Source organism: Diabrotica virgifera, chromosome 7 (genome assembly GCF_917563875.1).
Source record: "Diabrotica virgifera virgifera chromosome 7, PGI_DIABVI_V3a".
Classification (NCBI taxonomy): Eukaryota; Metazoa; Arthropoda; class Insecta; order Coleoptera; family Chrysomelidae; genus Diabrotica; species Diabrotica virgifera.
Genome location: NC_065449.1, coordinates 103,977,511 through 103,990,693, shown reverse-complemented (window position 1 = coordinate 103,990,693; position 13,183 = coordinate 103,977,511). Strand labels below are relative to the sequence as shown.

Below are 13,183 nucleotides of genomic sequence, written 5' to 3'. Positions count from 1 at the left end.
GTCGTAACTTCAGGTGTTGTTGGTTCATTATCGTCGCCTTTAGCAAATAGAGATCGGAAGTAGTCTGCCCATGTTTCCTTCTGAATGTGTTTCGCTTTTATTAATTCGTTCATCTCCTTTCTTTGCCCTCTGATCATTCTCCATACTTCTTTTTGTGTCCCGTAGAAGTCGTGTTCCATCTGTTTTGAGAAACTCTGCCAGTGCTCCCTTTTTATTTGCCTCACTAAAGTATTCGTTTCGTTTCTTGTTTGTTTGTAGTGGTTGTATGCCTGTTGTGTTTGTTTTGTTCTGTATTGTAAAAACGCTTTCTTCTTTTCTTCACATTTTATCTTAACTTCCTCTCTAAACCACGGGGTTTTCTTCTTTAATATGTGAGTGTTCGTTACTTTTCTCTCTCTAAGCCAAGCCGCACACCAAAGAAACATGAAACGAAAAACATGAAACATGAACCGAAAAACATGTTTCATGAAACTAAAACACTGCTAAACAAATCTCAAAGTCCGCCTACCAATGAAACGAGTGTGATTCATGCTCATGACACATTTTTATTTTCGGAGAGTTTCACAAATGGCCGGACGTATATTTGTTTAGCAGTGGTTTATTTCCATGAAACGTAATTTACGTTTCATGTTTCTTTGATGTGCGGTCGGGCTAAGTGATTCTGTTGCAGCGTCGATTATGTTATCTTTCGAGTTTTTGCCGGCTTTCATCGACGTTATCGTTTTCTAATATTCCATTCTCAGCAATCTTCTGTGATATTCTTTTCCTGTATAAATATTTCGTGGATTCCGTATGTAGTCCTTCGACTTTGATTCAAATGATGAATTCAGAACGTCTGCTCATGAACGTCATAAAGAGTAGAAAAACAAAATACTTCGTTCATATAATTAGAGGAAACAAATACCATCTACTTCGCCTAAGGCTTTCGCACATCAAAGAAACATGAAACGTAAATCAAGTTTCATGGAAATAAAACACTGCTAAACAAATAGACGTCCGGCCATTTATGAACCTTTCCGAAAATAAAAATGTGTTATGAGCATGAATCACACTCGTTTCATTGGTAGGCGGACTTGATTTGTTTAGCCGTGTTTAATTTTCATGAAACGTGTTTTACGTTTCATGTTTCATGTTTTTCGTTTCATGTTTCGTTGGTGTGCGGCTTGCCTTATAATACAAGGAAAGTAGAAGGAAAAAGATGGATTGGTCGAAAGAATCTTTCATGGTTGCGTAATATGAGACAATGCTGTGATTCCACAGTAGAATAATTATTTCGCGCAGCAGCCAATAGACAAAGGTTTCAGAAATTGTAAACTTGATGACGGCCCTTTATTTAATATGCCATTAATCCTATATGTTCATCTCTACTTCCGATAATGTATGGATGACATCATTTAATCTATATAATACGCATTGATAATAATTATTCGATTAGTATTTTTTACGTCCTTGTTATATTTGTAGCCTCCTCCTAGAGAAAAACGAAAGGATTCGGAAAATAGAAATTTCCAGGAAGACGGGACGCCACAAAAGACAGATGTAGATGATCCTAATGTTGAGGATAAAACCATTAGCGTAAAAGAACGAACACAGAAATTCAATCGGTTGGCTTCGGTAGATGATGAGCTCAGTCCACGACCGCCAAAATCTGCTGAGAAGAAGAGTAGGGTACGTAGCACAGTTAATATCGTTCACATTCGTTAAGTGCTTTTATTCGGCTATATATTTATTGCATACTGCAGTTTTTATTATTATTTTACAGTTATTTTTAACACTATTTTAACTTACTTAATTATTTATAATAAAATTAATTTATAAGATACATCTATTTTTTGATAATATAAAGTTATACTTGAGACTAAACTTACGATTTTAATTTACCTATTTATATACATACTCAATCGTTCTGGAACTTCTTTTGAAGTCATTCCTAGATTCCCGTAGAAACTTCTCGAGTTATTCCACACCTGCGACTTGATTGATGATCGCGTATTCTCCTTGGCAATCTTGAACGTTCGATCGTCGATGCTAGACTGTGACGTCATTTAATGCCGGCATAACATTGCCCCTTTCTTAAGAGATGGTTCCTCCTGGAACCTTGTCGAGACTAGATGCTGGTATCGGCAACTGGACCCTCTTTTGCAACTACTCATAGTTGTCTAAAAGTGACAAGAATGCCAGTAACCAGCCTCCAATACAAGTATCGAATAAATTTCATATTCCTCTTTACGTCGATTCGAATTTTCGATGTCGCTGCTCTGAACAGTTTTGTAGAACTACAATTAAACTACAATTTTAGATCCAATCTTTATCCAGGAACCGCGTCTTATGTCTTGGCTTTCTTGTCCTTTTATTTTGCCCTGCATGATCACATACAGCAGCTCGTAGTGCGCACTTCTTGTGACATGGATCAAATATACTACTTTCCAATTTTAATAGCGTACCTATATACAGGGTGATTGATTAGTGGGGTAAATATCAATAGATCCGCCATAGTAAGACATAGATAGCAATAAAAGTTAATAACAAAAATTTTAGCCACCTTTAAGCTTCACATTACAAAATTATTTAGAATGTTACAGGGTGTTCGATAACACAGTGGCACACCAAACTTATGTTTTTTTTTTAATGGAACACCCTATATTTTATTTTAAATTCGAAATCCTCTTAACTTCTCCATCACAAAAATATAAAGGTTTGTTATGTTATACAGGGTATGTATAAGTTATAACCAATTTTATATGAAAAGCGTAACAAGTTCAACTCCCTGTATAAATAAAAATAAGCAAAACAGCAATGGTTTAAATGTCATATTTTTTTACGTATTGTCAAAATTTTCAAGAATAATTGATATTGCTAATTTTCTTTATATCAAATACATGGTGATTCAAAACGCAAGTACATTATTGTCTCAGTAATTTTAAATGGAACACCCTGTATTTTATATCACTATTGAAAAGTACCATTACCGTACTTTAATTTTTATATAACATTCCCTATGTCTAGGGTTACCATACGTCCGGATTTTGTCCGGACAGTCCGGATTTGAAAGACATGTCCGGATTGGCGTGCGGATATGAGAAATGCCCGGATTTTTTTCTTTACTAAAAAAAATGGAAAAGATTTGGCCCAGCGCGCGGTGAGAAATTTCATTCTGCGCAGCACCTAGCCAAGTTGGTCTAGGTAAAATATTATTTTCTAGGTCTAAAATATGTTAAAACATAGGTGTATCTGTATTTTAAACTGGCAGAGATCTCATCTTCCTTAGTCTCAGCATCCGTATGGCTGGCAAATTGTAGAAGCCTCGGAGGTGTAACCAGAGAAGGTTCCCATTGTTTTCATTCTGGTGGGATGTTCTATATTCCATTAGAGTGAAAACTTAGTCTTTTTGCTAGCAGTTGCCGCTAGGGCATCTATGCCATTTCGTTCGTTGCAATTCGGGACTGCACGCTGGGGTTTGTTTTGGTTGGATAAGGGAGATCAGCATATGTGCCTCCTGATGAGAGACTAATAAGTTTCGAAACCGGTAGGGGTGCTTGCAGCACTCTCTGATTAGACTGGAATATGGTTCGGCTGTATTTTCGTTTTGCAACGAAATTGAAAATGGTTATTCATTTTTGATTTACATTTACTCTGTGTTGAGTATGAAGGGAACCATTCTCGTTGGAACTTTACCGCGCTGAGCAGATGGGACGTGAATTGTAAATTGTAGAATTCCCTCATCTTCCTTAGTCTCAGCATCCGTATGGCTGGCAAATTGTAGAAGCCTCGGAGGTGTAACCAGAGAAGGTTCCCATTGTTTTCATTCTGGTGGGATGTTCTATATTCCATTAGAGTGAAAACTTAGTCTTTTTGGCAGAGATTTTCGATGTTAGTTGCTTATTGTAGTGAAACAGCTGTACGTTTAATTGTGCCATATGCATTTCGCCTATATGTACAATGTAGAGGTAGCAACACAGTCAAATTCACATTTTACATTTTCTACAACCCCTTGGACTACCCCTGTCCGGATTTGGCCTTAATAAATTATGGTAACCCTACCTATGTCTATAGTTTTCGAGATATTTTTATTTTTCAATGGACCAGTAGCGTGGCCACCCAAATCACCAGAATTTAATAAACTGGTCTGATTTTTTTGGGGTTACGTTAATAATGAAGTTTATAAAATACCTCCAGCAACAAGGGATGAGATGAAAAATAGAATACAAAGTGTATTTCGATGTGTTAATTTACAAATGCTTCGTAGGGTAAGTAGCTCATTCAATGATCGTTTTTAGGCGTGCATAAATGTGTTAGGAGGTAATTTTGAACATCTTATGTAATTAAATATTAAAAATATTTTATTAAAAGTAGCTTCTAATTTTTTCAAACATGTTTTTTTTGCAAAATGTATTACTGATAAATTATTTTCCGTTCTTTATTTGTTATATTGTTACATTTAGATACAAAAGTAGTGTTTAATTGTCTTCACAAAATGTTGTATTTTGTGTTTGTGTGTTTTTTTTTGTAAAATTTATTACTAATTTTCTTTCTTTATTTGTTACATTTACATAAAAAAAGTAGTTTTTAATTGTTTCAAAAATTTTGCATGTTGTAGTTGTGTTATTTTTGTAAAATGTATTACTAATAATTTATTTTTATTTCTTTATTTGCCACATTGCTATATTGGTTACCGGATTGATCATCAGTAATCGGCAATAATTGTCAATTCAGTCATGGCTTACTTAAAATTTAGATAAATTTAGACACCTAAAATAATTTGCTCTGACAAATGAAAATATCTTGAAAACTAATAAATTTGGACATAGAAAATGTTATATAAAAATTAAAGTACGGTAATGTTACTTTTCAATAATGATATAAAATACAGGGTGTTCTATTTAACATTACTGAGAAAATAATGTACCTACTTGCGTTTTGACTCATCCTGTATTTGATATAAAGAAAATTAGCAATGTTAATATTTCTTGAAAATTTTGACAATAAATAAAAAAATATTGCATTAATAAACCATTGCTGTTGTGCTTATTTTTATTTATACAGGGAGTTGAACTTGTTACGATTTTCATACAAAATTGGTTATAACTCTGTAAATGCCCTATATAACATAACAAACCTTTATATTTTTGTGATGGAGAAGTTAACAGGATGTCGAATATAAAATAAAGTATAGGGTGTTCCGTTTAAAAAAACATAAGTTTGGTCTGCCACCTGTGTTATCGAACAACCTGTAACATTCTAACTAATTTTGTAATGTGAAGCTCAAAGTTGGCTACAATTTTTCTTATTAACTTTTATTGCTATCTATTACTATAGCGGATCTATTGACCTTTACCCTTACCCTGAGATTTACCCTGAACTTATGGCTTCTATCTGAATATATTATATTTGTAAATAGAAAATCTTCTTTCGACATCAACTGATGTAACTGGGGCATTTTTCAAATTTACCAGAATTTTTAGTACTTGAACCACTTCAGAAAGAACCTGGTAACCACTATTTTTTTCCACGGTTACTTTAAATTTTTGAAAAATTTCCTTTCCAATAGAACCTTTAACGTTTTGACACAATGACTCAAATTCTTTTATTAAAACTGTACTCTCTAACAATGATAATTTGGAGGATTCTAATTGAGTGATAGTTTTCTGGACAAAACTATAATTTTATTTTATGAATGACAGTTGCTGTTAGAGGATGTTATTTTGGAAGGCTTGCTTAGCTTCCAATAAATATTGGCAACTATCATCCGTTAAAAGGTTAATTATTTTTTTTAAATCAACAAAATGATCAGCATAGAAATTAGCTGCTTCCAACCATGTTCCCTAACATGTTAAAATGGATTGCGGTGGCAGTGGAACAGCAGGAAGCATATCTCTGTAACATTGTATTCTTACAGGTGATTTCAGGAATACCTTTTTGACGCTCGCTATTAAACTGTTAACTAGTGGAAATTTTATTCTTACTTCCTCCACAACTCTGTTTATTCCATGCGCTAAACAAGTGACATGTATTAAGTTTGGATAAAATATTTTTAAATTTTGTCCTGCTTTCACCATATATGGTGCGGCATCAGATAAAATAAACAATAATTTATCATTAGGCACAGCAGCAGGAAGAAAAAAGTTTGCTAATGCTTCTTGTAGAAACCGTGATATTGTTACGTCCATCAAGTTAGCAGAACAAAGTCAGCAGAACACAGTTATTCTTATACCATAATTAAGTGTAAATTAAATGCAAATTTAGTGTTCAAAGAAAAAATTTATTGGTCTTTTCTTTTAAAAGTTATCGCATGTTCTGCTAACTTGATAATCAAGCTAGCAGAACACTAGTTCAAAAATTTGATAAATCATATATAATTGAATGCCAAAGTATTCTCTGAATTAAATGCTAATTTAATGTTACAAGAAAAAATTTATTGCTCTTCTTCTCTAAAAGTTATCGCATGTTCTGCTAACTTGATAATCAAGCTAGCAGAACACTAGTTCAAAAATTTGATAAATCATTTATAATTGAATGCCAAAGTATTATCTGAATTAAATGCTAATTTAATGTTCCAAGAAAAAATTTATTGCTCTTCTTCTTTAAAAGTTATCGTCCACACATATGTAATAGCTATTTGTATAACAAGGGAGGAAAGTGCTACTTTTCCTCCCGAGAATGAAGTTTACTGCCCGACGCGTAGCGGAGGGCAGTAATCATTCAAGGGAGGAAAAGGCACTTTACTCCCATGTTATACATATGGTTTTTCCACCTTCCTCACATAACAAGTCATTTTTTCATTTTTACTTAATTTATTTATGTAACTAACCAACAAAATTTATTAGAACTAAAACTAACAAGTACGTACAACATAACTGTCAACTGTCAAATATAAGTCAAATTAATAATGTAAACATTGTTAAATCAAAATAACAATTTACTGTTTTTTACCATTCTGCAAAATACAGAGTGTTTTATAAATAAACGTTAAAATGTATAGAAACTTACGTAATAGAAAATAGATATTGTACAGGGCGTCAATAAGTTACATTTCATGAATGAAATACCATGACGTCACTTTTACTTTTCCTCCGTAGGGAGGAAAAATATTTTCCTCCCTAGGGAGGAAAAGTACAACTTTGCTCCCTACAATCAGGTCCGGAAAAGTATACTTTGTAGAGGTAGGTGGAAAAAGTAATTATTAGCTATTTCGGCTTTTATGTTGTGGATAACTGAGGAGTATGACACATTGACATTATTTCTCTTTAGAGCTCGTTCACTGGGAATGTTTTGTTTGCAATATTTTTTTAAAAAAGAACTAAAGTTTTCATTAGATAACTTTGAAAGCGGTATATTAGAAGATACTAATGCACGACACAAGTCTTCGTTAAAAGTTTCTTGTTCGGTTTGTTTTTTGGAACTTGACTGAAAGCACTTGGACACTGAAGGTTGATATTGTTCACCGGATGTGGTTTTTACTTTTTTAGTAGCTAAATGTTTCGCGGTTCTGACATGCTGATCTATTTGAAATTTTTTTTCAGATGAAATCTAAAAAAGGATATAAATATTCTATAGTTGTACCCATTTTTAAAATCCAAGATTGTAGAAATAAACTAAAAATGAACCGTTTTTGCATAACAAATAAAATTTTTAAATTAAATCAAATAAAAATCGGTGTAGAAATCTTGAAAATGTCAAGAAATGACTGTGCAAGAAGGAAGAACCCCCAAATATTTACAAGCGGCTCTTGATCTTTTCTGTTTACATTTAAACAAAAAATACTGTGAGCATAAATTAAAAGCACTTAATTAATTAAGTCCAATATATGATATGTTTTTGTTTTTAGCAAAATTAAAGCAAACTATGCTATTGTTAGAAAAAAAATGTTAGGATCTTTCAGTAGACTATTGAATGATTTGAATTTTAAATAGGTATCCTATTTTTTATCGCAAAGAGTTTAAAAAATGCTTGAAAATAGAAAAAATACATCGATTTATTGCGAACTAGCCTTGTGTCAGTACTTTTCTTAAACATAATCTCCAATTTTAAAATCTTTAAAAATACAAAAATAGACGGTTTAGTTTTGATTTAAATCTGTCTCCTGCCATCCTCCGATAGCGCTATTTCTAGGTCTACCTTTTGTCAAGGAGGCTATGCAAGAAGACAAATTTAAATCAAAACTTTCGTAGTTCTCGGTATACAATAAAACTATTTATACCGGAGTAAGGTTAGAACGCCCTCTAACGGGGAATAAGTGAAATAAATGGCGACTCGATTCTAGTTTTCTGTTGACCTAGATATCAAAATATCAAAAGGCACCGCTGGGAAAATATTCCAAAAATGCGGTTCAGATAAACTATATGAAACGAGTCTTTGTACTCTCATACAGAGTATGGCATTAGTAAAAATACAAAAATAGACGGTTTAGTTTTGATTTAAATCTGTCTCCTGCCATCCCCCGATAGCGCTATTTCTAGGTCTACCTTTTGTCAAGGAGGCTATGCAAGAAGACAAATTTAAATTAAAACTTCCGTAGTTCTCGGTATACAATAAAACTATTTATACCGGATTTAACGGAAAACTATTTATTATTTATTTTCAAAACTCAACCGTCTATTTTTGTATTTTTACTAATGCCATACTCTGTATGAGAGTACAAAGACTCGTTTCATATAGTTTCTCTGAACCGCATTTTTGGAATATTTTCCCAGCGGTGCCTTTTGATATTTTGATATCTAGGTCAACAGAAAACTAGAATCGAGTCGCCATTTATTTCACTTATTCCCCGTTAGAGGGCGTTCTAACCTTACTCCGGTATAAATCGTTTTATTGTATACCGAGAACTACGGAAATTTTGATTTAAATTTGTCTTCTTGCATAGCCTCCTTGACAAAAGGTAGACCTAGAAATAGCGCTATCGGGGGATGGCAGGAGACAGATTTAAATCAAAACTAAACCGTCTATTTTTGTATTTTTACTAATGCCATACTCTGTATGAGAGTACAAAGACTCGTTTCATATAGTTTCTCTGAACCGCATTTTTGGAATATTTTCCCAGCGGTGCCTTTTGATATTTTGATATCTAGGTCAACAGAAAACTAGAATCGAGTCGCCATTTATTTCATTTAAAATCTTTGTTTGTACCACCGTGTAAATTTTTAAAATAAAAAAATAATACGTATGTACTTACGGTTTTGCCACAACATGAGCAATAAACTTTATCCATATCCATAATAGCTCTTTGTAAGGTTTTATCCACGTTGAAACATTGCTTATTTTCGGCATTTTCAAAGCACAATAAAATTATTCACGATTAGAAATACACGATGTTTACGCCTCCAATTTTACAACAAAAGTGAAACCAAGTGAAACTGACCGTCAAAATAAAAATTTTTACCTAGAGACATAAACTGGCAAACACAAACCCTTAATTCCAGGACAAAACGTGACAAAACTATAAGCCGCTGTCTTTTATTAGTTACTATACCAAGAATTTGAATACCAAGTGATTAAGTATGAAACAAAATTAAATATTTTCATTTTCATGCTATCTGTAAGTTTGAATATAAAATATATAGTTAACACCAAATTTTCAAATTATATGCACTTTATGCTCACCTTTATAAAAATACGCAAAACTTGACATTTTTGCATTTTTAGAAAAGACAATAAACCTTATCAATACTTTTGAAAAAAAGATATTGATAAAGATATTGGGACCCATCTGCGACAATAGTGAATGGAGATTAAGGTTCTGCCACGAGTTGTATCAATATTACAAAGAACCCTCTATACTCTAGCAGTGGTTCCCAAACTTTTAATCTCGCGTACCACACACGAAATTATAAATTAGTAGCGTACCACTGAACTGTGGTAATCTTTAAAAAACCTTGAAAATGGTAAAGTAATAAAAACTGCAACAACTGTTATGCACACACGAAATTATAAATTAGTAGCGTACCACTGAACTGTGGTAATCTTTAAAAAACCTTGAAAATGGTAAAGTAATAAAAACTGCAACAACTGTTGTTCGTTATGACAACATTATTATTTATTAATTATAGGAAAAAATACAATATACTCAGTGCGAAAAATGATGCTGCATGTTCGAAACAAGAGAGGAAATATCTGGCTCAGTTGTACTTAATTTCAGGCGCAAATTAGTGTCTATGTTAAGCTTGTTACGATATTTATTTTTATTATCAACATAGCAGAAAATCCGCTTTCACAGAGATACGTGGTTGTAAATGGAATTAGAAACAGTAATGCTTTTCTGGACAGCGATGGATATTCATTTTTTAACTTTTAGCCAAAATTCACACAGCTCTTCTTTGTTGAATTCCACTTGCAAAGCTCCATCGCAAGATAACTCTATCAGACATTCCTTTTCATTTCCACTTAAATTTTCAAGAACACTATCCAGATCCGAAACGAATGGGTTCCTTATCCAATTGAACTCCGAATAATCTTCTTTAAAATATTCTTCAAATATTTCAACGATCATTTGGCTGTGATTTTTGATGTTATTGATCACAATTTCACTCACTGTAAGTTCATTTTCAGTTATAAAATTTTCTAAATTAGGAAAAGATGCTAGGGTCTCATTCGACACGCTCTTTTCAATCATTTGAAATTTCTTGATAAATGCTTTTATTTTGTCATTTACTGAAAATCTATTTGTAGATCTACCTTGCAAACTTAGATTTAAGTCGTTGATGCGATTGAAAATGTCGTCAGTGTTCGTCGGTCAGTCGATTGCGTAATTCAAAATCAGTCCCCATCAGGAACAGCTGCACCTCAGAACGTAACTGGAATAATCTGTTCAGCATTTTGCCTCGCGAAAGCCATCTAACCTCTGTATGTAGCAGCAACTGAATATGGTTACTGCCCATTTCGGAACACAAGTTTGAAAATAAACGAGAGTTAAGTGCCCGAGATTTAATAAAATTTACCACCTTGATTGCATCTTGGAGAACATTTTTAAATTGTTCGAGCATTCGTTTTACTGCTAACGCTTGTCTGTGTATACTGCAATGCATAAAAGTACAATTCTTAGCAACAGATTTTACTTTTGTGGCTACACCTTCGAATCTACCTGTCATAGCTCGAGCGCCATCAGAGCAGAAGCCAACGCAATTCATCCAGTCAAGTCCATTTTCAGCAAAGAATTCATCCAGTTTGTTGAAAATTTCATCCGCGGTAGTTCGTGTTGATAACGGCTCACAGAATAAATAATCTTCCTTAATTGTTGTATTTTCATGTATATACCGCACGTAAACCATAAGTTGAGCATATTTCGTTACATTTGTACTCTCATCAAGTTGTATCGAAAAGAAATCGCTACTTTTTACATGATTGATGACTTTATTTTTAACATTTGATGCCATACTGTCGATCCTACGTTGAACGGTATTATTGGACAGTGATATCAGTTCTAGCTTTTTAGCTGACGCCTCACCCAACATACAGGTAACCATATCTTTTGCTGCAGGTAACAACAACTCTTCGCTAATTGTGTGAGCTTTTCCTGACTTTGCAATTCTTAGGCTAACTAAGAATGATGCCTCTACTGATTTTTCGGTACTACCAGTAAATGAAGACATGACTTTCTTAGTGCTTTTCATTTCTGTTAATTTTCTGGTGAAAAAATCCTTCGGTTTGCTTACTAATGTAGAATGTTTTGTGTTAAAATGACGATTCAGTAATGAGGATTTCATACTTTGATTTGATAAAATTTCAAAGCAGATGACACACTGAGGGCGTGGCTCATTATTTACATCCGTCACCGTAAATCCAATATTTATGTATTCTGGGTCATATTTTCTAGTAATTTTTCGAATTTTAGTAGGTATTTTATCTTCTTGACTTACCGCACAATCTGGCTCCGAAGTGGAACTCGATGGTAAAGAATTTTTAACATCATCTTGAATCACTGCACAATTTAATTCTTGAGATGAACTTGGTGGTACATTATTTTGAGCACAAGGTCTTTTTACGCTACTAAGCCACTTATCCATGTTAATTCAAATATATTAAACTTGACTTAAAACAAATTAGATAGGTAATTTGACGAATGCTAGCTGGTTGGACGTGCGTGCGGACGCTCGATAGCTTTGTCACTGTTTGACTCGCGTCGCCGAAAGATGCGCTGGCCAGCAAAATAGGCGGAGCTTAATGCAAACTAGACGCGACGCCTCCACGCGCCGTGAGGTTATTAAGTCAGTAAATTTTACTGTGTATGTCCTATGACTGCTTGCGTACCACCTTAATAATCGTCGCGTACCACTGGTGGTATGCGTACCACAGTTAGGGAATCGCTGCTCTATAGCAAATGATGCAAAAATACAGCTTGCGCTGGGAAGGTCACCTTATAAGAATGGATAATAAAACATCACCTAGTAGAACGCTTAGGGGAACTATAAATAGTGGGATGTCGCGTCGGCCAGTAGGAAGACCAAAGAAGGAGTGGACCGACGAAATGAGAATCGATACTAAAGATATGTTGAGGGTGGATAACTGGAGGAGAGCAGTCAGGGATAGAGATATTTGGAGGCGGATACTGGGGGAGGCCAGGGTCCGACTTTGGCTGTAGCGCCATACGAGAGAGAGAGGATGGTGAACGATCATGCTATAAAAATAGGCACAATAAACTCGCATTGGTTGGTAACGGATAAAACTGGCGAAACGATGGAGAACGTCGAGGCTCTATTTGCTGTAGCACCAATGATGATGATAATAAATTACTAAACTGTAGAAGAGTATCATAAGACCACACAAAAAGTGAAGTGGAAAGAATTTCTCAAAAAATAAGAAGAAATTTCTAGTTTAAGGTTTTGGTATTAATTAACCTATCAATGCGCACCTGCTGAGAAGCAAGACTCTGAGCAAAAGAACCAAGATGAACCTATATAAGACCTGTTGTTACATATGGGATGGAAACAACAACGACTAACAAGAAAGAAGAAGATAGTCTTCTGAAATTTGAAAGAAAAATAATGAGAACAATACTGAGCCACAATGTAACAAGAGAGGCAGATATACGAATGAAAACAAATGCCGAAATTGAAGAAGAATTAAAGAGAGAAAAGAGTCAGATACATAAAATCGCTTCGCTTAGAATGGATAGGACATATACAGAGACGCCCACAATCAGATACGTTGAGAAGGATAACTAACTGGACACCACTATGGCCCAGGTGTGAAG

The 13,183-nt window shown here is 34.1% G+C and overlaps 1 protein-coding gene across 1 annotated transcript in view; it reads left to right on the top strand.

The window, feature by feature from the left end:
• The window catches only part of LOC114328338 (uncharacterized), a 336,316-nt gene that overhangs the window by 104,172 nt on the left and 218,961 nt on the right, over nucleotides 1-13,183 (top strand). Inside the window, exon 3 of the mRNA XM_050656916.1 lies at nucleotides 1,465-1,668. Coding sequence (XP_050512873.1) covers nucleotides 1,465-1,668 — 204 coding nt within the window. The remainder of the gene's footprint in view (nucleotides 1-1,464; nucleotides 1,669-13,183) is intronic.